Source organism: Mus caroli, unplaced genomic scaffold, assembly GCF_978045245.1.
Source record: "Mus caroli unplaced genomic scaffold, Mus_caroli_1 scaffold_4, whole genome shotgun sequence".
Taxonomy (NCBI): Eukaryota; Metazoa; Chordata; class Mammalia; order Rodentia; family Muridae; genus Mus; species Mus caroli.
Genome location: NW_028227259.1, coordinates 96,308,691 through 96,332,380, shown reverse-complemented (window position 1 = coordinate 96,332,380; position 23,690 = coordinate 96,308,691). Strand labels below are relative to the sequence as shown.

The window sequence follows — 23,690 nt, the reverse complement described above, 5'->3', positions numbered from 1 at the left end:
CCGCCCGCCCCATCCTTTTACGGTTCTTGGCGACCAGCCCAGCCTTCCACGGCTGCCGCGAACTTTCCTGGCCCCGCCTCCCGCCCCGCTCGCCCCGCCTCGCAACCCGGCTCTCGCCCACTCCCATCACGGCTGCCTGCCCTTCCACGCCTGTCCTGGCTCCACTCAATCCCACGCCAGAAGAGTCCGGTTACGCACAGCTCCGAGCCAGGAGAGGGGCGCCCGGTGTTCCGAGGCCGGAGAAGGCTCTCACTGGATCGTTAGCACAATTATGAGTGGAGGGTAAGGGTCGTGGGGAGGGCGCAGGGGCTTAAGGGAAGCTCCAATCCATCCCCAGCTTTCTCAGATCTCTACATAAAGGCCCACCACCTCCGCCAATCTTGTTCGCCTTTCCCTCTGGAACCTCCTACACTCTTTTTTTAAAAAGGTTCCAGACTAGCCCAGGCTGCCTCAAACTCGAAATCCTCTTGCTTTTCCAGTGGGGAGTTACAGGCATTCATCCACATGCCTTTCTCCTCTCTCTCTCTCTCTCTCTCTCTCTCTCTCTCTCTCTCTCTCTCTCTCTCTCTCTCTCTCTCTCTCTCTCTCGCCACGCGTGTTGCTGCACAAAGCACACCCACCCAGCTGAACTGGATGTTGCCCAGGCATGGAGCCCCTACAAGTAAATATTAATAAAGCGGCAACCCTTTATCAAAGCATCACATAGTCAAAGTGTTTTGTGTATGAACTTAAATTGGTCCTCACACAACAGAAGTCCTGTGAAGGGAAGGACCACACTGCTGTGCTGATGTGCACACTACTCAGGGTAAAGAGCCGGGTGTTTTACCTGGAGTCTTTCCTTTAAACACATATTCACATCCTGTTGCTGAGGCCACAGCTGGAAAGTATATGCCTTGCAATTATTGCTAACATGGCTCCCTCTGTGAGGATCAGTCACTCAACAGTGCACCTCGCTGGATCACTGAGATCACAAGAGATCACACATCTCCTGACAGAGACTTCCTGGTGGGTTGCTCCTCTCTTGGCATAGGCTGCAACTGGTAGAGAGGTGGAGAACAGAGCAATACTGACTCCTGTTTTATTATTAAATTATTTAACTTTCAAATGAACTGTTGCTATACCTATAGATCAGAGCATCACTCAGCCCTCCTCAGAGAAGCTGCTTCCTGCAGTAGAGGGGAACTAGCACAGAGACCCACAACTGGACCGTGTGTAGAGAGAGACTTTGGAGCTTTCAGTCCTAAATGGGATGGCTTTATTAAATTCTCCCCTAAAGGCTCAGGGATCTAAGTGGAAGAGGAGGTGGATGGTGGAAGAAGGAAGCCAGGGGTGGTGGATAACTCCACAGAGACAGTGCCTGGCAGACACAACAGGACTCCAACAGGACTCGATACACTTATGCACTCACAGAGATTGTAACGGCTTGAACAACACCTGCAGAAGCCCAAACCAGAGAGAATCCCAGCACTGATGGCCGTGCAGGGAGTGAGCACCAAGTCCCACCCCTGACCAAGAAGCCACTTGCAATTGCTGCCTGCTAGAAGGGAAAAATCCATTTTCTCCAATGGAGTCTCACTGGGTATATCAGCCACATTCCAGGAGTAGATGGTTGACACACACAAGCTCCAGGTTTCGTTTGGGGATTTGTGTGTGTGTGTATTTTTTGTTTTGTTTGATTTTGGGTTTTTTTTGGTCTTATTAATTTTCTTTCTTTCTTTCTTTCTTTCTTTCTTTCTTTCTTTCTTTCTTTCTTTCTTTCTTTCTTATATGTAAGTACACTGTAGCTGTTTCCAGACACTCCAAAAGAGGGAGTCAGATCTCATTACGGATGGTTGTGAGCCACCATGTGGTTGCTGGGATTTGAACTCCAGACCTTCGGAAGAGCAGTTGGGTGCTCTTACCCACTGAGCCATCTCACCAGCCCTTAATTTTCTTTTTTAAGTTTGTGTTTCTATATTCTTTTTTTTTTTTTTTGGAGAAGGGGGAGACACGAAGTTGGGTGGGTAAGAAGACAGGGAGGTTCTGGGATGAGCTGAAAGGGAGGAAAGAATATGATCAAAGTATACTTAAAATTAATTTAAAAATTTAAAGAATTTAAGACCCAAGCAAAGAAGTTAGGTAGATAGTCAGAAAGATGTAGATGAAAGACAGGTAGAAGAGGAGAGACACACAGATAATATAGAGAAGCATAATAAGAAGAGAAAGGATGGGCTGGAGAGATGGCTCAGCAGTTAAGAGCACCGACTGCTCTTCCAGAGGTCCCAAGTTCAATTCCCAGCAACCACATGGTGGCTCCCAACCATCTGTAATGGCATCTGTCTTCTGGTGTGTCTGAAGAGTAATGGTGGTGTACTCATATGTATAAAATAAATGAATAAATAAATCTTTTTTATTTATATTTTTGTTTTTTCGAGACAGGGTTTCTCTGTAGCCCTGGCTGTCCTGGAACTCACTTTGTAGACCAGGCTGGCCTCGAACTCAGAAATCTGCCTGCCTCTGCCTCCCAAGTGCTGGGATTAAAGGCATGCACCATCACGCCCAGCATAAATAAATCTTTTATAAAAAAAAAAAAAAAAGAAGAAGAAGAGGAGAAAGGATGAGCTACCTGACAAACACATCCAATCAAACTCACTCAGGTGAAGACATCACTACAGGCTAAACTGAGTCACAAGCCCCTACATGATGCCTGTCTTCAAACTAGAGGCTAGTAGAGCCAACTGCAACCATGTCAGACCTCCATGGAAGACTGTCCAATAACCCTGCATCTCACAGCAAAAGCCTGCCCTCCTGACCTCTCAGCCCGCCCTCGCTGGCCCTTTCCATCCACAGTGGCTATCTTAAATTACACAGATCCCCACGTGCCTTGCAAGCACGACAGACATAGAATGTGGTATGCTCTTTGTCAACTCTATTTCATGTCTTTAATTAGAGATCTAACGGTGAACTTGGGTTCACCACATACAGTTTGGAATATCCAAACCATAGTGCATACCTTCCATCAAAAACCAGTGAGCATAAACCCATGGTTTCCTTGAGTTCTGTGCATTCACAATTCCCAAAAAGAAGATAGGTAGGTGGATAGTCAGAAAGATATAGATGAAAGAAAATTAGAATGATGTTTCCTTGAATTCTAGCAAATCATGAAATCCAATGGTTGTTGGATCCTGGAAGTTCATCAGCCAATAGAAGCAGAAAACTCATGAACTTGCGATTGATTGTTGAAATGGGGAGAATCTTAAACTGAGTCCTTTAACGTATGAGATCAAAACTGACTCGGGGTAGAGTGTCAGAACTGTGTTAAAAGGGAGGACATCAAGTTGATATCCCATGAGTTGAAAAATTGCTTGGTGTGCAAAACCTCTCCCTACTTACCAGCTCTCTCCCTCTGGAGAGAGGTGTTTAAGAGTGGGACAGAGTAAACCTCCCTTTCCACTGCCTTCTGTGTTATTGGTCTCAGTGTCTGTACCCTGTTCGAACCTCATCTGAGTACCTCCGTCTATTTAGGCTCCACTGCACTCTGCAACTCTTCTTGGCTTAACCCTGCTCAAAGTCTTCCCTAAAGCTTGGCAGTGCTCCCCTCGGCTCAGAATTCCACTCAGAGCCTCCCCAGACCCTGGGGCCCAGAGGCTCTGGCTATACCAAATCCTGGTGGTGCCTAAACCGTGTTCACATTTCAACACATAACCTTTTAGAAGTGTGTGAATTTGGATGCATGACATCATGGTTGCCTTCCGGGAATATTCCAGCACAGCAGACGAGCTGCTGGTTTCCAACTCCTCTCTCTCCAAGCCCTGGCTCTCTGGGAATGTACCACAGCACCTGTGCGTTTCTGTCAAACTCTGCGCCTGTGTCTCCCTCCACATGACATTCTCCACAGGCAAACACCCTCTCTGCAGATCGGTCACGTTGGCGCCTCCCGGCCTCGGGTTTCATAGAGACATTTTCTAACTGCAACTGTTTGCAAACCTCTGACTCATCTTGGCACCTGGATGGACTCCAGGCAGAGGTGCTTGGTAATTATGAAACCTTTAGAAATGGAGAATCTGTATCGGAAAAACTAGCTGGTTCACCATATGGGGGAAGGGGGCGGGGAGAGGAGGGAGAAGGCGGAGCCATGTTTGCGAGGGGGCGGGGCAAGGTTCGTGGGGCGGGGCTAGGTTAGTTGTGCTGCTTTAAACAGTGTGTTTCAGGTAGACTAAAATTCACCAATCCGTGAAAATGGTAAAAGTACAATGCTAAGGAACAAAACCCAAGACACTGTCACCACAAGAGTACCGGACATAGGCTGTTTGGATAAAATTACTTCCAATGGAGGACGCTTAGATAAAGTTACCAGAATGCTCCAGACAAGGGCAGATAGCTGTATTGTCTAAAAGACAAATGATTAATATGCGAATATCCAACAAATCCGTCCACATTGATAAGAAATGGGCAGAAAGGACGCTTTTGTTCATGCTGGGGCTGAGCTGACAGCAGATACCCAAAGACTGAAGAAACAAACATAAAGAGACTCGAAATCACTGGTAGTCAGAAAGGGGCGAATTCAAGGAAAGTATCTGCGGCTATCCCAGAAGCAAAGCCTGGCAAGAAAATAGGCTGGGGCAGCTGGGGAAGTTACTGGCATAGTCAGAAGCCTTGCATGAAATGACCAATGCATGGACACCACCACCTGTCCCTCACCAGCTCTCGTGGCCTGCAGGAGAATGCCTCGGTTTTTTCTTCTGCTCTTATGCCATAAACACAGCTAGCCTCTGCGATCAGATGTGGGGGACTTTCCCCATAGGCACCAGCAAGTTCTTCTTCAGCAAAATCTGCTGCGTTTCCACTTAACTCAACTCTGACAGAATCTACCTGGAGACATTATCAACTCCCCAGATGAGGGGCTCGGTCCCCGAGACTGCACCCACTCACCATGCTGGACACCACTCAAGCCTGGGAGAGCTTCATCCATGTCTGTAAGTGACCAGTTATAAATCAGGGCTCCAGAGCTCAGTGAACAGCAGGGGCTTAACATTGCGAGGCCTGGGTTCTATGCCAACTACCCACAATGCAACCTGAATTTATGTCCACTGTCGTACTGAGGCTCACCTGTAGGCTCTCCTAGCCCAGGACTAAGCACGGTTGGAGTGAAGCAGGCCAACAGTCCTCCTGATGGCCCTCCTGATGGTGTCTGGGGTGAGCTTCTGGAACTTCTATCTGCCTCAAGTTGGGGTCAAAGGTTTCCTTACTTCAGTCTTCATTCTCCCCAGAATCAGACACACATCTTAGTCTAATGGATTTCCACCATCTTTTTTTTTTTTAATATGGACTAGAGTTTACTTAGGACATGAGAAGTGGAGTTGGGAGTCGGGCTGACCAAGGAACACATGGAGAGCAGAGGGAGGGGGAAGGCAAGAAAGGACTCAGGGAGAGAAGAGGCAGAGAGTGCGAGAGCCCCACCACCTTTTCAGGATGCCCCTGGAATTAGACTTGAGGACATCTAGTCCCAGTTTGCTGTTTGCTTCCCAGACAACTTGAACTGGGGTACTATCCTCTACCACAGACTTTTCCCTACCTCTGTGCAGCAAGGCCTCCCCAGCTTCCATGAGGACTCCGAGATGATGTGGGAACAGCCTTGGAAAATGGGAGGAAAACTGTTGTCTTTATTCTTCACCCCTAACATGCATCTTAGCCTTGACTCTTATGATGGATAAATGTACCAGAGACAGGGTACCAATCCAAAAAACAATTAGGAATTCAGAGAGCAGGTAGGTGCAAACTGCCCTTCCTAACACTAAGTCACACATACTTCAGCTAAGTAAATGATACTTGCAGGCAACGAGTAAAAAAACCTCACCTAGTTAAACAAAATTATATTAATCTCTATGCTCTCAGGATTTTCTAATAGCTATTTCATCTGCATGTTGGATGTACTAGATGATGGTGAGCTGCTCGCAATTCCACTTGGATTTTGGAAGCCAGATTTACACTTAGCCCAAGGGCTGTGAAATGGTCCGGAGGCCTGGTTTAGATATGCTGCCTTAGCTCATTCATTCAATAGTCTGAGGAGCTGCCAACTTTGAGCCTAGCATGTCACTCAAGAAGGCATCCTAGCCCTCTGAGCCCTGGATCCAGTATTCTCAAAGCATTTGCAGCAGGCACAGCTCTGAATAAAACTTCAACAAGTCCAGAAAAAAAATCCTAGCTCTGGCACTCAGTGTTCTGCAGCTGAGCCACAAATTCAATGACATAAAATTGCCCTCTTGCTTTCTCGCTGGGCAGTAGTTAAATACAGCAGGCTGATCCCGAGACAGTTGGTAGCCGTGTGACAGGTGCCCGTCATCAATCAGGGGTTACTTGATCCACTAAGCCTGGGCATCAGCTAACATTCAGTGTGTGTGAGCGATGTGCCAGGGTCTGTTCTAAGCACTTGTAATTTTTCCCTAATCCTTACCACATCACTGGAGATAGAACTGTTATTATTGCCACCATTCCTATTGGAGATGAGAGGACAAGAGGAGACAGGATAACCAATCTGTCTATGATCATTCGGCTGCTAAGTGCCAGGGCCTTTAGAACCTAGGCCCCATGCTGCAAACTCCCATGTAACCACTTTGGCCCCCAGGGCCTCCTGGAAGACTTCAGTTGCACAGTGTGCCACGCCTGCCGTACTTTGATACCTTCTCCAGCCTGCTCCTCTCACCTCATGGGACATTCTCTATGTCTGACCAACCGACTAAAAAGCCAACACAATCTGATATTAGCCGCGGGACTTTACAGCCCAGTTCCAGGGTGGTGCTGAAAATCAAGGCAGAGAAACTCTCTAGAATTTTAAAAATTTCACACTTTTATATAAATGATTAGGATGACTTGTCTTTAAATTGGAGATTTGTTGTAAGGGTTTAAGAAGGTAGAAATACGATCAGACTGGAATTCAGAGTCAGGATGTTTGAGCGTTAAATGAGACCATGAAACTGTGCTCCCAACCCAATGGGGTTCCGTGGCTTTATTAGAAAATAGGCCCACGCTATGCCATCTTGGGTTTCTGCAGAGTTCTACCTATCAAGCAGGACTTCATGAGATACGGCTACAGTGTCCTGAGCTTTCCAGCCTTCAGAGCATGAGATGAGGTCATTCATTATGATAAAAACATCTCTTATGTTCTAAGAGACAGGAACTTTTGCTGGGCCTCTCAATCCGGAGTTAATAATGCACCTTACAGTCACTCAAGGCTGCTGTCCAACTGTGTGCTCAGCCTGTTTTTTAAGCTGCTTTTAAGAGAACAATGTTACAACCCTCTTTACTTGCCTTGGACTTCCCAGGTAACCAGCTTACCACCCAGTGCATAGATGCAGTCCTGTGTGTTCTTCCACGCCCCTCACCCAGGGCAATGCATGTGTGTTTGCACGTGTGTCATGTGCTAAAGACAGCAAGAAGGGAGGTTGATAGCCACCTTCTGAAATGAACATCCACCGTAAATCTTGAAATCAACATTCGGATACTACTTGATAAACCATGATCTCTGTAACACTGTCGTTTTCGGTGTCACTTGGGGTCAGTTGGAATCTGTGACTTAGCCTCTTGTAAAACGCTGTTAAAGGCATCTGTAAAGTGTCCCCCATCCCCTCCCCATGCTATGTTTTCTACCCTGGTCAATAAATATGACCATGAACACTTGTACTGGCTGATTTTGTGTGTCAACTTGACCCAAGCTGGAGTTATCACAGAGAAAGGAGCCTTCTTTGAGGAAATGACTCCATGAGATTCAGTTATAAGGCATTTTCTCAATTAGAGATCATGTGGGGAAGGCCCATTGTGGGTGGGACCATCCCTGAGCTGGTAGTCCTGGGTTCTATAAGGAAGCAAGCTGAGCAAGCCAGGGGAAACAAGCCAGTAAGAAGCATCCTTCCAGGGGGTGGTCAAGGCTGAAATGAGCAAGAAAGAGAAGGAAGAGGAAGATGAGGAGGATAAAGAGGATGAGGAAGGGGAAGAGGAGGATAAAGAAGATGATGAATAAGTTGGTTCTAGGGCAGTTTTTTTTTTTTTTTTTTTTTTGTCTATAAAGCATTTAACTCCCTGTACACAACTCACTCCTTTTAAAGAAAAAACATTGAAATGTAGAGAGAAAGAAAGAAAGAAAGAAAGAAAGAAAGAAAGAAAGAAAGAAGAGAGAAAGAAAGAAGAGAGAAAGAAAGAAAGAGAGAAAGGAAAGAAAGATTTCCTTCATGGTCTCTGCATCAGCTCCTGCTCCCTGACCTGTTTGCGTTCCAGTCCTGACTTCCTTTGGTGATGAACTGCAGTGTGGAAGTGTAAGCTGAATAAACCCTTTCCTCCTCAACTTGCTTCTTGGTCATGATGTTTGTGCAGGAATAGAAACCCTCACTAAGACAACACTTGAAGGTGACATGGTGGCCACAAACTGAAGGAGTCTTCAGGAATAACAGTGAGTTATCTTTTTTTTTTTCCCCCCTAGGAGGTTGTTTTGGCCTTAGATTTGCTGACCTTGCTTAAAAGACATCCACCCACACCAGCTTTTTATAGACTTACTGAATGCTTATTCACCGCTATGGTTTTCTACTTCATACTGGCTCTCATTGAGAAACCTATTTGATCATCATCATTATCATCATCATCATAATCATCATCATCGTTATCACCATTATCATTGTCATCATCATTATTATCATCATCACTATCATCATCATTGATTGGTAATTCAGAACAGAATAGACCACACTGGCCTAAAATTTCTGGCACTCCTGCCCCAGCCTCTGGAGTGCTAGGAGCTACCATGCAAAGTGCAGAAGCTATTTTTTTATAGCAAGAGTGAGAAGGCAATTGCCTACACTACGATGCACATAGAAGTTGTATTCCAGACCCCAAGCACCACTTGGGAGGCAATGTATTTAAAGTGCAGCGCCATTGCCCACCCTGTACCTGTGTGTTCTGCATCCTCACAGTTAAACAGAGTTGAAAATATTCAAACAAGTTTTGTCCTTACTGAACACAGACTGACAGCTATTTCTTCTCCTTACTCCCTAAACTGCACAGGGTAACAACAACAATGTCTTAATTTGCATTGTGCAAGGTATTGAATGTAATGTAGCTATGACTCCAAGTGCAGTGTGGGGCACATGTAGGTCATAAGCAGGCACTGTATCATGTGAGGGACCTGAGCACCAGCAGATTTCAGGGAACCTTGGAACCAGTGTAGCACAGACCCTGAGCAATGGCTCTCTACACTGATCCAACACCAGCTCTTTCCATGTATTCTGAGTATGCAGGTCTGAGTGTAAGGGGTGACATCAGGAGAAATGCCTCCTTAACAACCACTGGGAAAAACTGTCCCTTAGCCCCAGGAGTGAGCAATGGGTGGAAAAGCTTGAGAAAAGTCCCCACCAGCAGAAAACAGCAATATTAGGATGACTTAACAGCAATCACCACCTGTTAGTCAGTGGAGCCTTCTCATGCTGCTTGAAGAACTGGAAAGATCCAAGTGGTGGTAGCACATGCCTTTAATCCCAGCACTGGGGAGGCAGAGGCAGGCAGATCTATGAGTTTAAGGCTTGTCTGGTCTACAGAGCGAGTTCCAGGATAGCCAGGGTTACACCTGAGAGACAGGGAGAAACCCTGTCTCAAAACAAACAGAACAGGACTGAAAAGAACACTCTGGTGTCAGAGTGAGGAGACTTCACTAATGAGGAAAATGATTGACTAGAGAGCAGAGGGTCTCTTGGAGTTCCACCATGTCTTGGAATATATATATATATATTGGAATATATATATATATCCCAGGGTGAGGATCTCCAAGGCTCCCACCTTTGTGGATAAACATTTGGGATGGGAAATGGATGATGGAAATCGTTCAGTAATGACACCTCCTCACCAGGTATAAAAACAAACACCACTGAGTTGTTACACATTTTCTTCCCTACCCTGTCAGGTACACACAACATTTCCCCAACTATAGGTGTGTTACCGTAACCAAACTTAAAGCGTGATTCTGTGGAAGATGGTTGAACTCGAGTGGGAGGGACTGGGGAAGGGCAGATGTTTGCTGTGTAGGAGTAAAGAACCACATTTGATTCCCTGCTGTTACCCATGTGGCTTGTGACCCCAGTGTTGGAGAGGGAAGTAGGCAGAAAGCTCACCAACTGGCCAGCCTCGCTGCATTAATGAAGTAGAGAGACCCTGCCTCAAAAAAAAAAAAAAAAAGATGGACGATTCATGAGGAAAAACACCCAAGATTGACCTTTGACCCCCACATACTCCTTCCACACGCACATGTGCATGTACAGCCTGCATACATATATACCACATACATGCCTGGTGCCCACAGACCCCAGTAGAGAGTGTTAGATTCCCTGAAACTAGAATTACAGAAGGTTATGAGCTGCCATGTGGGTGCTGGGAACTGAACCCTTGTTCTCTGGAAGAGCCAGGGCTCTTAACCACTGATCCAGCTCCCCAGCCCCACCCCCTACCCCAAATATATATATTTTAAATTATAGATATAGAGAGATGGCTCAAGGTCCCAGAACACTTCCTCTTGCAGAGCACCTAAGATTGGTTCCCATCACCCACAACACACAACTGCCTGTAACTCTAGCTCCAGGGTTTCCAACATACTCCTCTGCTCTCTGTGGGTACCCATGTGCATGCGCGCGCGTGAACACACACACACACACACACAAATTTTAAATCTTTAAAAAGTAATGAAATATGTTAGCTTGATTTTCCTTTAAACTTTTTGACCTATGACCTTCTGCTTTAGTACATATTTAAGACTGGGGAGAAAAACACCTCAGCTTAACTCGATGAAAGAAAATAATACTAATATTGTAAAAAAAAAAAAAAAAAAAAAAAGAGGCACTCATTCTGTGTCAGGTTCTCACTCAAAGTAGTAACAACAAAGTAATTGTGACTTTGCCTATGATTTTATTTTTACAAGAAATCAATCATTTATGGCATATTCATAACACGAAAGCATGAGAGGACTACACATGAATATTGAGCCCATAGTTGGTAAATATACAAAATGTATTCTTTTGTGCACCAGGTGGGTTGGTGCAGAGCTGCAACTCTAGACCCTGAGAGACTAACACAGGGGGATGACTAATTAGAGGTCAGCCTAGGCCACATAGCAAGACTCTCCCTAAAGAAGGCCAAACCCCCAAACCAAACAAACAAGCAAACAAAACATTGATCAGTGGAGGCTAGAGAGATGGATCAGCCATCGGGACAGCTCACTGTTCTTCGAGAGGACCAAGGTTCAGTTCCCAGCACCCACATGGTGGCTCACAACCCTCTGTAACTGCCGCTCCAGGGCATTCAACGCTTCAGGCTTCTGAAGGCTCCTAGACTTGTGTGCACCTACCCACATGCAGACATACACAGCTGTACATAACTAAAAATACCACAAAAAGCCCCTAAAGCCTTTACAAAGCTGTTTAGAAAGATATTTGTGTTCAGTTTTCTATTTGTGGATGCTGCCAGGTTGAAGTCTTCATGGAGGGCACTGCTATATTCTACTTATTAATTAAACTAATGGGGCAGTATCCAAGGATGCTGTCAATCAAAGCCGACTCATCTGCTCCCGGGATTCCTCTCTGTTTGCGTGAGTTTTTTAGGAGCCTTAATATTTTTAGACTTACTTTTCTCCTCCGCATATATCTTCTCAAGGAACTACAGGGGGGAAAAAAGAGAGAGTCTCTTCATTAGAATGTTAAATAAAACCTGGACAGCCCTCCTGCTCTAATAAACACTTTCCTCTGGCAGATTTCCTTAGGCTGGACCTTTTAAGTGGAGAACTTGAGTGAGAAGGAGTTGTTCAGCATCATAAATACTCAGACTGAATTCATCCTTGGCTTGTGCCCCAGCTCCGGCCAGCCCAACTCTCAGCAAAGGCTTATGCTGCTAAAGGCCTGGGATCTCTCCGGGTCACTGTGGACAATGTATAGACACTGCTATATCCACACAAGAATATGTTCCTCTGTGACTGTGCATATATACACAGAATATAGATACATTATGGGTTAGAAAGAATGAATATTCACATATATATTCAAGTGACAGTTTGTAAATACATATGTACAGATATATTTTGCATATATGAACATCTGTATGTAATTTACATTTGGGCTTTTTTTTTCATTTTCTTGAGACAGGGGCTCACTCTGTAGACCAGGCTGGCCTTGAACTCACAGTAATCTCCCTGCTTCAGCCTCTTGAGTGTGGGGATTACAAGTGTTTACCATATCTGACTTCATATACTAGGATGGATTTCCTCTTTCATATGACATGTTATCAGTAGGTGATTAGCTATAGGATATAAGAAAAAGGGACAAAATAGTGCCAGAGACTACATCACTGGTGCCCTCAAACTGCTCCAACTGTTGAGCTTCATGCAGGGGCCCCATCTCTCTGGAGTTTGTGTAGCAGAGAGTGCAGCCAGTATGTCAGACATGTTTCTTTCTACCCCCCATGAATCTATGTGTGTATTGACAGAATGAATTACAGCAGCAGGGACAAACCTGAATCGTGGAGAGCTCTTGGTGCCACTTTAAGGATATTGGCAAAAATTTGGCATTGGGCTAGGACAAGGAAGTAGGCTTGTCACCTTGATAAGTCCCTGAATACCACAGGACTTTGTTTACTGTCTTGTTTGCGCCTTGACTATCTGTTTATGCTTTGTTTGTTCCTGGACCTAGAACTGAGCCTTTGTATGTACTTAAAATGGTACAAAAGCAGACTGGGAAAAAAATCAAGGCGCTTCAGCACTGGCTGGGGTCTAGTTGTCTTTTCTTTTTTTAATCCTCACTCCCTCCCGAGAGACCCTGATGACTGACTGAGCTGGCTTAGTCACTGAATAGAAGAAGGAAGTTGTGACAGTATAAATATTAAGGCAGACAAATATAACACAAGGCTTGTAGGATGGCTCTGTGGGTAAGAATGTTTGCTGCACAAAAATCTCAATTTAAGTGCCTGACACCTACAGAAAAAGTCAAGAATGTCCAGTCATGCCTGGAACTGTAGCATTGAGGAGAGGGACAGTGGAGATGGGTGAATCCCAGTCCAGCCTGGACAGAATGAATGGTGAGCTTCAAGGTGAGAGAGAGAAGAGCACACACACACACACACACACACACTCACACACACACACTACATAAATATATTTATGGTAGCATATGCCTATAACCTCAGCACTTAAGAGTTGGAAACAGAAGAATCAGATGTCCAAGGTCACTTAAAAAATCAAAACAAATACAGACACACACAGACAGATATATATATATAATATACATACATATATATAAGTAATATAATATACAAAAGAGTATGTAATGTGCAATGTAAACTATTAAGCATAGTTATAGACTCTATATAAAGATATATAAGTACACTTAAGTGGGCCTTATATGAAGATCAAGTAGCTACTGTATATATGTCAAGCCCAGTATATATAGACTATATAGAGAGTATAAAGTAAATATAGTTAGGGGGCCTATCACTGATGCTCAGAGCTAATGGAGAGACTCCACTGACATCTATGATGGAGTGTTCTAACACTAAATGCCCCATGCTTTAAACTTGCCTAAAGCCAGGCTGTTTCTGAGCATGCGCAACATATTCATTTATTTGACATTAAATATAAGCCACTCTTAGTTCTATCACTCAGGAGGAATAGATTCCAAGCCAGCTGTGGTGGCATATACCTATAAGTCTAGCACTTGGAAGGCAGATCAGAGAAATCAGAGAAGTTAAGGGCCAGCCTCAGGTACATAGCAAGTTTGAAGCTAGCTTGGACTACACAAGAAGACCCTATCGCAAAGCAACAACAATTTTTAAAAAAAGAAAGAAAAAGAAAAGACGAGGGAGACAGAGAGAGAGAGAGAGAGAGAGAGAGAGAGAGAGAGAGAGAGAGAGAGAGAGACTGGTTGACTCAGAGTTCCATTTCTAACATCTGAGAACCTTGGCTGTTCTGCCCTCTGGGGAACCTAAGGATCATACGCATGATTAGCTATGACTTCGGCACCATATGCCTTGGGGTCCTGCTGTCTGGATGCACAGCTTGCTATGGTCTTCTCAGTTGATCTCCCACTGAGATCTTTGTGTTAGAGGGGTGTGTGAGCCTGTCCTATGGAAGAAGGCTGGTATACCTTTTCCACTTACAGGCCAAACCTCCTTCTGGATCAGGGAGAGGGCAGAGCAGAGGCTGGGAGACCCCCAGATGTGAACTTCTACTGCGTTTCAGTTTGGACAGAGCTCACACTACGTGATACGATTTTAAGTGCCCACTCCCTTTCATGCTGACCCAAGCCATGTAACTTTGTCCTTCGACCTGAATGTCCTGGAGCCCCAAGGAGTTCCTACAGAGCGCATACTGTCTTAGTAACAGGCTGTACAAGCAGCGCCCCTCTACTCCCCTCACTGTCCAGTCCCAAGGATATTAGACTTCAAAGCGGCAGGAAGATGGCGCCTCTGCAGTGGCATTAGCCAAAGGGCCCCATCTGGAAAGCAACGCTGAGTTTTTATTTGACCCGTCCTTCCGAGGTACTCTTATCCACAGCTGTCTTCTTCAAAGCTCTCAGCAGGGCTCTGCAAAATAACTCACCCTGGGCATCCTGTAGCCCCTGCTTAGAATGAAGTCCTTAAAGGCTGTTGTCTCATGCAGGCCTGCAAGCAGTTCCCCCTAAAAGAACAGTTTAAAAGAGCTGTGAAAAATCTGGGGAGAAACTTCCATGAAGCTCCTTGCTGCAATCTCATCCTTCTCACCGTGGGGTTCATCAGTTACGAAAGATGAGAGCTTCCAGAAACTTCCATGAAGCTCCCCATTGCAAATGCTTCCTTCTCACTATGGGGTCCATCAGTTATGGAAGATGAGAGCTCCCAAAGACGTCTGATTTTATCCTCTTGTCCTTTCTTTCCCCTTAGCCTTGTATGAAGGATGAGCGACAAGTCAAACTTTTGACTTGGGCTGTCTAGAAACTAACTTATTTAATACAATATAGCCACAACTTATAGGTTTTAATTTTTATTTTTTTAAAAAAATATTTCTTAATGAGGGAAGCAAGTGGATCATTTCACCAGCCCCACAATTTATTGATCTTAGCTACAAAGGGCACACCAATCAAAACAGACTTGTTTCAGTCTCAACTCCTCTCAATACTCAAGCATCCCTTGGAGTTTTCTTTACATTTATTTGAACTCGAAAGGTGGATGTAGAAATTTGCATACCACAATTCAACTCTCTAAGGTCATTTCACCTTCCAAAACCAGTTAGTCAAGGATAGTGAGACCTCTTGAGTTCTTGGTAAGCCTGTCATAGTGACCTGCAGTGGCACCTTCAGTGCAGAAGCTAAATCCTCCCTCGGGCCTTGTGAAAGTGTGGCTTACCAACAGCACTGTAGGCTGGGCATGGCAGAGCATGCCTGAGATCTTGACCCTTGGGAGGGTGAAGCAAGAGGATCATGAGTCTTAGGCTAGCTCCGACTATATACGCAAGACTAGGTCTCCACAGAAACTGCTGTAGAGCAATCCTATTGTCTTGTCTGCCCCCTGTGTCTAGATCTCCTAATGAATAATGCTTCCTGCCATAGTTATATCAACCACGATGTCCAATGGAAAAGAAAAGACACTGCTGCTTCTCTAGCTGTCTATAAGCACTCGGACAGACACCACAAATAGCTCTTGCTATCAAAATAAAATATTATGCTATGAGCTAAATTCACATAAATGCAGGCACTCTGAAACCATGCACTCAGAAATTCTACTAAGGATTATTTATTTTGGAACTTATTCAAGCATGTTGTACTTAATAGAGTTCTGGCATACTTAAATTCCTAAAGACAGTCCTTCATACCCAGGCCTGCGAAGAGAAAAATGACCTTTCTGGTCAGCAGAGTGGACTGATGGACGGTTACTAAGGAAGCATCGGCTGCCTCTGTACAGGGTTTTACTTTCCCACGTGTTTCCCTACGAGTATCCGGAGACACTCTGGTGAAGGGAAGAGGGCCACAGATGAGGTCATCAGAGTCCAGTGAAGCATGTGTCAACACACCTGCCTGTGCTCGGAGCAGCGGTGATGACCTTTGCTTCAGCAGATGGGCGTACACGAGAGATGGGCAGGCACACAGCCTATCTACAGTAGAGCAGGGCCACGTCTCGGTGGTGTGGATTTGCTGCTGGGTCATTTAACTTTTGACCCCTCTCTTAGGGAGCCTCTGTGGCAACTGAATGCTACTAATGAAACTTCCCAGGCGCAGCTTTGAATTCTTTGACAGCCATCTCATGCTGGTAGGAAACAAGTCCTACGGTTAGTCTCCTGAAACTTCACAACAACATCATACAAATTCGGAACACTGTGGTGGGCCTCGCTCCTCCCCCACCCTTAAACATTTACTCATAGAACACATTGTTCAAGATGATAGTTGTGGGCTGGGTGGAGGGAAGTGCACACCTTTAACCCCACCATTCAGGAGGCAGGAGGATCTCTGTGAATATGAGGCCAGCCTGGTATATGTATAGAGTGCTACAATAGCCAAGGCTATGTATTGAGACAATGTCTCAAACACAAAATGGTAGGAGTGGTGTCCTGTCTTTAGAGGTACTGTGTTTAACCATGAAGGCAGAATTCAAGCCTTGCTTATCACACGCTCTCCACAAATCATCTTGCCTCTCTTGTTGCTGAATTGAACAGACACGCCCTGAGACTTTGGGGGAACCTCCTTGCCCAGCCTGTAGCCATTGACTGTGTTCAGACAACTGGATCTCAGCACATGGACACACCTGCTCCTGAAGCTGCTCTTTAAAGGTTGAATCTTGAGCTTTGTGTGAGACCATGGGGTCGACCAAAGGTTCATCCGCTCTTTGCCTCTTCCACAAGCTGGTGTTCAGGTACCAGGCTCCGTACCTCATCTTCACCCGCTTCGGCTTCTGAGGATTCTAGAGAAAGGAACGTAATTCCGGGGTTGTCAGTGATGTTGCTTACTTATTTAGTAGTCGGTTGGTCGTTTCAAAAATCAAAGGCTCACGATATGAAAGGTGTGTCGTGATTTAGAATTTAGAGCTAGTTCTTGCCAAAGTGTTCTACAAAGTTTCAGTGTGCTTTGGGTTTTTATAAAAGAAGCACAGAACATTCATAATTAGGAAAACAGAGTCACACCTAAGAACACGGGTGTCCGATATAGACTGACCTAGGCTTGAATTCAGTCTTTGTTCTCTCAGTAGCTGTGAGCCCATGGGCACACCACTTCAATTATTTATCAGGGAAGTGGAGATAACAGGTTTTTAATCCTGTAAGAGTGTCCTGAGGATTATAGGAGATAACATATGCAAAGCAGGTAGAGATCAGGTTAAAAAAAAATCACCCAAGAGTGACAATTTTGAACAAGACCAGTGAGCCAAACTAGTAAGTTAAACTCACTAAGCCCAGCACTATGCCCAGGCTCGGGGGCACTATGCCCAGCCTCAGGAGCACTATGCCCAGCCTCAGGAGCACTATGCCCAGGCTCAGGGGCACTATGCCCAGGCTCGGGGGCACTATGCCCAGCCTCAGGAGCACTATGCCCAGCCTCAGGAGCACTATGCCCAGGCTCAGGAGCACTATGCCCAGCCTCAGGAGCACTATGCCCAGGCTCAGGGGCACTATGCCCAGCCTCAGGAGCACTATGCCCAGGCTCGGGAGCACTATGCCCAGCCTCAGGAGCACTATGCCCAGCCTCAGGAGCACTATGCCCAGGCTCGGGGGCACTATGCCCAGCCTCAGGAGCACTATGCCCAGCCTCAGGAGCACTATGCCCAGGCTCGGGAGCACTGTGCCCAGCCTCAGGAGCACTATGCCCAGGCTCGGGGGCACTATGCCCAGCCTCAGGAGCACTATGCCCAGCCTCAGGAGCACTATGCCCAGCCTCAGGAGCACTATGCCCAGCCTCAGGAGCACTATGCCCAGCCTCAGGAGCACTGAACTGTCTTTGATCAAACTGTTTCCTAGTTCCTAACCTGCCCCTTTAATGGAGAGAGAAAACATGAAGGAAGAGCAGGTCTTGCTGTCTTTTCTGCTACTTCCATAGTTGTGCGCTAAGGAGAACTTCAAGCTGATTCACAGCCACCAGAAGTTGCGGATACAGGGCTGCATGTCATCTTATCACAAACTTAACTTGTGGGTGGAACATGGAGACATGAAGTCACAATTCTGTCTCGGTCACACACACCTTCACACATTTTTTTTTATTCTATTCTATTCTATTCTATTCTATTCTATTCTATTCTATTCTAATCTATTCTATTCTATGTATTTATTTATTTAGGGTTTTGGGAGATAGGATTTCTCTGTGTAGCCCTGGCTGTCCTGGAACTCTCTCTGTAAACCAGGCTGGCCTCAAACTCTGCCTGCCTCTGCCTCCCAAGTGCTGGGATTAAAGGTGTTTGGTGCCACCACTCAGCACACTTTTTTTTTTTTAAGAGATTTTTTTTTCTTTTCCATAAATGAGTGTTTTCCCTGAATGCATGTAGGAATCACATGTGTACCTCATGCCTATGAAGGCCAGAAGTCGGTGTTAGATCCCTGGAGCTAAAGTTACAGACAGTTGTGAGTCATCCACCATGTGGTCCTGTATAAGAGCTACAAGTGCTTTTAACCATTTAGCCTTTCACTAGGCATATATATATACATATATATATATGTATATATGTATGTATATATATATATAATTGTGTGTGTGTGTAGGTTTGTGCACAGGAGTACTGGTACGGAGGAGGTCAGAAAAGGACATCAATTTCCCTGGAAATAGAATTACATGCACTTGTGAACTACCTGACATAGGTGCTAGGAACCTGTGGAGAGCTTTTTGGGGCTGCTTGGCAGGAATCTGACATTGGACCAGGACAAGGAAGTGGGCTTTGGGCAGGAATTTGACTTTGGGCCAGGACAGGGAAGTAAGCTCAGGCAGGAATCTGATTTTGGGCTAGAACAAAGAAGTAGGCTTCAGGGAAGAATATGACTTTGGGCTAGGACAGGGAAGTAGGCTCAGATATGTCATCCAGGAGTGATCACAGGACTTTGTTTATTGCCTTGCTTGTTCCTTAACTATTTGTGTTTATTGTAGTGCTTAACCTTATTACTTGCATGTAATTAAAATGGTATAAAAATGGATTGGGAAAAAAACCCACCTCAGCCTCAGAACTGGCTGGGGTCATACTACAAGGTTGTCTACGTGTCTTTTTTCTTTTTAATCCTCATTCCTGTGCTGGAGAGCCTGTTGACTGACTGAGCTGGCTAGGTCAGGAACCAAACTCAGGTCCTCTGGAAGAACAGCGAGCTTTCTTGACATCTGAGCCACCCCTCCACTCCTCTTGTCTACATTTAAACTACGCACTGGAGAGTGGGACTGAAGGCCAAGCTACTTGGAAGCATGTGCTGAGTCCAGCCCAGGAGGCATGGCCCCACCAGCTTCCATATCTGATGTTTGGGACAGGCCGTTTAATTCCAGAATGTTTCTCACTTGTGTCCATGCCTCACAGGCTTCCTTCCCATACCTAGTTTGTGCTGTTTCTGGTGGCATCCTCCCAACCACCCAATCTATAGTCTGCAACCCTCTCACAACACACATTCCCTTCTTTGCCTCATGTTTCTTAGCAGTGCTGGTCTTGTGTGCTGCATCTCTTTGCGCCCTCTGGATGGAATGCAAGCTTGGGAGGCTGTTCTCCACTGTGCCTCCCTAGTATCTAGGACACTTAGACTATAGCAAGTGTTCTATAAATGTTTGCTGAATTACATTGCTGTTTCTTAACCCTGCCACTGTTGACATTTGGGTCAGCTGAGGAGAGGTGACTGACCTCCTCACAGAAGAACGTTCGTCAGTGTTCCTGGTCTCATCTATAAGATGCTAGTGGTACCTGCTGAGGTAGGACAACCCAAGTCGCCGTCTGCAAACATTGCTAAATATCCCTGGGAAGAGAGGGATGGTGCACAATCTCCCTCAGCTAAGAAACACTGAGCTGAAAGGGAAGCAGAGATACAAGGGGGTAAAAGACTGGAACCCAAGGGAGGAGCAGGAGTTGGTAATGTACTGGTGACCTTCCATGACTGGACATGGCACAAGCAAGATCTCTTCTCTGAAGCTTTTATCAAAACTGCTCACCCCCCTGCATCTGTTGGATCGACCATGTCTTCTTACATGTGTACACACAAGGTATCATTCTGTGGCAGTTAATCTTTTTCCCTGATTACTTCCCTAGACTGTAAGTTCTGAACGTAGGGAGTAGCCTTCCATAGGAGAAAAATGCAGGCATGACCTAAATAAGTGTAGCACACCATGCCTCAGAAGTCAGAACGTCGAATTCTGAAGTAGCACGTGTAGCCAATCGCTGGCCCGCAGAGGAGTCTGCATTCTCCACTTCTCCTTCAATGTACCTCTTCTGCATAGAGACCCTGGCGATATGAGCGTTCACTATCCAATCCGGGATAATGTGCTAACCAGTGACAGTCGATAGGCTTCCACCATACAAGTGGCCCTCACGTGCAATAGTATATACTGCTTCCTAAAACTGACTCTAGAGTGGTTCATCTCCGTACCCTGTACCAGTCCATGGGCAATGCAGTCTTGTCAGAGAACACCCTGGTAAAGACGGCAGTTTTCCAGTTTCATGTCATTTGCTAGCAATACCTTTGAACACATCGATGCTCAGAAATGTTTGTTGAATGAATAAATAAGCCGACGGATGAATTGGCACGCAGAGTGAAAATGGAGAGATAAGGGCACATGGCGCTATGAAGGATGGGAAGTAAAGATACAATAATCTCCACCAAGCAACCTAGAAGAAAAACCTCCACAGCAAAAATGGACACATACCCTCATCTAAAAGGAGATAGAGATCCACCCAGGGAAAGGGGGGACTTCAAACAGACTGAATGCATGAGCAGAACTATGGTGGGAGGAGGAAAAAATGCTTTAAAGAACATCAGAGGACAGAATGTAGCGGTGCTGAGAATTCTATGTGGGTAGGAAGCTAAAGACAGGGCCCGAATGCCGACCGACTTTCCCTCCCGCCTTCCACATTTGGAACCCGGAGAAAAACAATAGTCTGCAAGACGCTGGGCCTCAGTAACCAGGACAGTAATCCCTGGGAGAAAAGGGACAAACAAAATAAGTGTCATAATTGCCTGCCAACTGCAAAAAAAAAAAAAAAAAAAAAAAAAGTCTCTAGGGCACAGGGTGGGGGAGGAGCCCAGAAGCAGCCCAAGGGACTCTCAGATTGAGGAAACAGGAGGATCAAGAATCCAGGGAAAGCCAGGCAGCGGAAGTTCACAGGACAGAGCCCCAGAACAGAGAGAGGGCTCTGTGTACCACAGTGGTGAGGGAGCGGGGCACATGTTTGGGAAACCAGCCACAACCAAGCAAAGAACCAGCTAAATATCCCAGAGGGAAAAGTTCCCGATAGTCGCACAGGGCTGGGATCAGTAGCCTCTTCCTCCTGGAAGACTTAAAGGTTCACAGGACCCTGGGAAGAGCACACTTAAGGTCTTGTTCAGTACTATGAAATAATTAACCCAAGACCGAATATTACTTTATTCTCTCTCAAGAAATCTTAAAAGCAAGACACCCCCCCCCCCAAAGACCAGGCTTTTCCGAATAACTTGATTCTAGCCCAGAACAAATTTCAAAAATATTTACAAAAATGTTAAAGTACCCAAAACACCCATTCAGGTGAAATCCACAATGCCTGGCACCCACTCACAGACCCACCAGACATGAAGCCATGCAGGAAAACATAGCATACCTCGAGGACAGGGACTGACACAGAGCAGATTCAGGGGTTGTGATGCAAAGACACCAAAGCAGTTTCTGAACAGTATCTCATATACAGCTTCCAAAGATGAAGTAGAGCCACGGAAGGCAGATGCATACATCTAACATCTAGAAATGAAGGCTGTAACTATGAGACAAAACCACAAACATTTCAGGAGAAGAGATCCCAGCCTTTCAGGACCTATCAACCATAAACCAAGGAGGAAACAGAACGGAAGCAGGGAGCTGGGACCAGGGTCAAGGCTCCCAGGGAGCAATTGGAAAGCAGGGAGAGGGTTGAGGCCAAAAACCAACGTGAGCAACTAGTGCTCAGATTGTTTTCCCCAGAGTTTATGAAAGACGTACACTGTACATGTGCATGAAACTGTCACAATGCAACCCGTTACTCTGTGCAAGTAATATATACTAATAACTTTAGAAAGCAAAAACAAAAAACGAAAAATCACCACAACTGCGAAAAGTATATGTTCATAGGCTGAAGATATTCAGTGAACCCCTACATAGGTCTAAAAAGAGAGGGATATATATGGGGGGTGTATGCATCTACACACATGTGCATGTCAGAGGACACCTTTGAGTGACTGTTTTTTACTTTCTATTGTTTGAGGAAGGGTCTCTCTGTTGTTCGCTGCAGAGATGCCAGACTGTGAACTCCCGAGGATTCCCCTCACCCTGCATCCTCTCACTCTTCCATCTCACCATAGGAAAGCTGAGATCTCAGACACTGTGCGACTGTGTCTGCTTTAAATGCATTCTAATGATTTAAACACAGTTCACAGTGTTCATGCTTTACCAAGAGCTTTACTGGCAGAGCCATCTCCCCGCCTGAGAGAAGGTACATACATTTATTTTGGTTTTCTCTGCAGAGAAATAAAGCTATGTGGTAAGCTATGCGTGTAAAGAAAAGCCACAGGTAGTTCAGAGCTAATTAGAGATAATGTTCTGTTTTTTTACCTTGAGGGAAGACACTCCCCACTCAACACAGGCACTTAAGTCTGTTGTTGACTCGCACTTAAGTCTGTTGTTGACTCACACCGTGAGGCACGTGTGCTTATTTTGTTGCACTGGCAACTGAACAGAAAGTTAAAAGATCGTATACATGCTACCTCCCTTCAAAACGCTGATGCAATTCTTCCTTCTTCTGCCATGCTCCCGTGTTGGCAGCAACATGTGTTTATGTTAGGCAAGAGTGTGACCAGGAAGGACGTTGTGGGGTAGAAGCACTTACTGCTCTTCCAGAGGACCGAGGTTCGCTCCAGCGTCCACAGTGTTCTCGCAGGGAAGGTGGTCTATTGATGAAGAGTTTGTCCTGCAGAAGGGTGACATGGACTCAACTACCTATAATAACAGCTTTAGAGGATCCTATGCCTTTGGCTTCCACTAGGCACCTGCACGCAAGTGCACATATCCATATACAGACATACATATACACACATAAGTAAAAATAATTTTTTTAAGATTTATTTTATTTACATGAGTACACTGTAGCTGTCTTCAGACACACCAGAAGAGGGAATTGGATTTCATTACAGATGGTTGTAAGCCACCGTGTGGTTGCTGGGAATTGAACTCAGGACCTTCAAAAGAGCAGTCAGTGTTCTTAACCACTGAGCCATCTCTCCAGCCCACTAAAAATAATTTTTAAAAATTCTTAACAACAGCAACAAAAAGATGTGTGGTCAATTTTATTCAAATAAAAATTCAAGAATTCTTTGGGCATGAGATTAACAGTGTTCAGAGTCATTACTGGATTACTCTTAGTCTTGTTTTTAAGTAATAAGCACTCATTAATATAACTAGATGTTACAGTTTCAATTTAGGAAAAACATCAAAAAGTCTGTCTCTAAAAATGGATAGTCACTAACAATTCCAAATGATATCTCCTCTTTGATACAAATCGTT

General features: G+C 45.3%; 1 protein-coding gene across 6 annotated transcripts in view; it reads right to left on the bottom strand.

The window, feature by feature from the left end:
- Positions 1 to 11,434: 11,434 nt before the first annotated feature.
- Fam47e (family with sequence similarity 47 member E) overlaps positions 11,435 to 23,690 on the bottom strand; it is a 31,527-nt gene continuing 19,271 nt past the window's right edge. For 2 of the 6 annotated variants that reach the window (XM_085836860.1, XM_085836859.1), the window contains 4 exons: positions 23,017 to 23,097; positions 16,768 to 16,923; positions 14,594 to 14,671; positions 11,435 to 11,664 (listed from right to left, as the gene is read on the bottom strand). In XM_085836860.1, the coding sequence (XP_085692986.1) occupies positions 11,566 to 11,664; positions 14,594 to 14,671; positions 16,768 to 16,923; positions 23,017 to 23,097 (414 nt within the window). In that variant the 3' untranslated portion in view covers positions 11,435 to 11,565. Of the gene's footprint in view, positions 11,923 to 14,593; positions 14,672 to 16,039; positions 16,273 to 16,767; positions 16,924 to 23,016; positions 23,098 to 23,690 lie in introns of all 6 variants that reach the window. The other 4 variants (XR_015046953.1, XM_085836855.1, XM_085836856.1 and 1 more) reach the window with 4 other exon arrangements.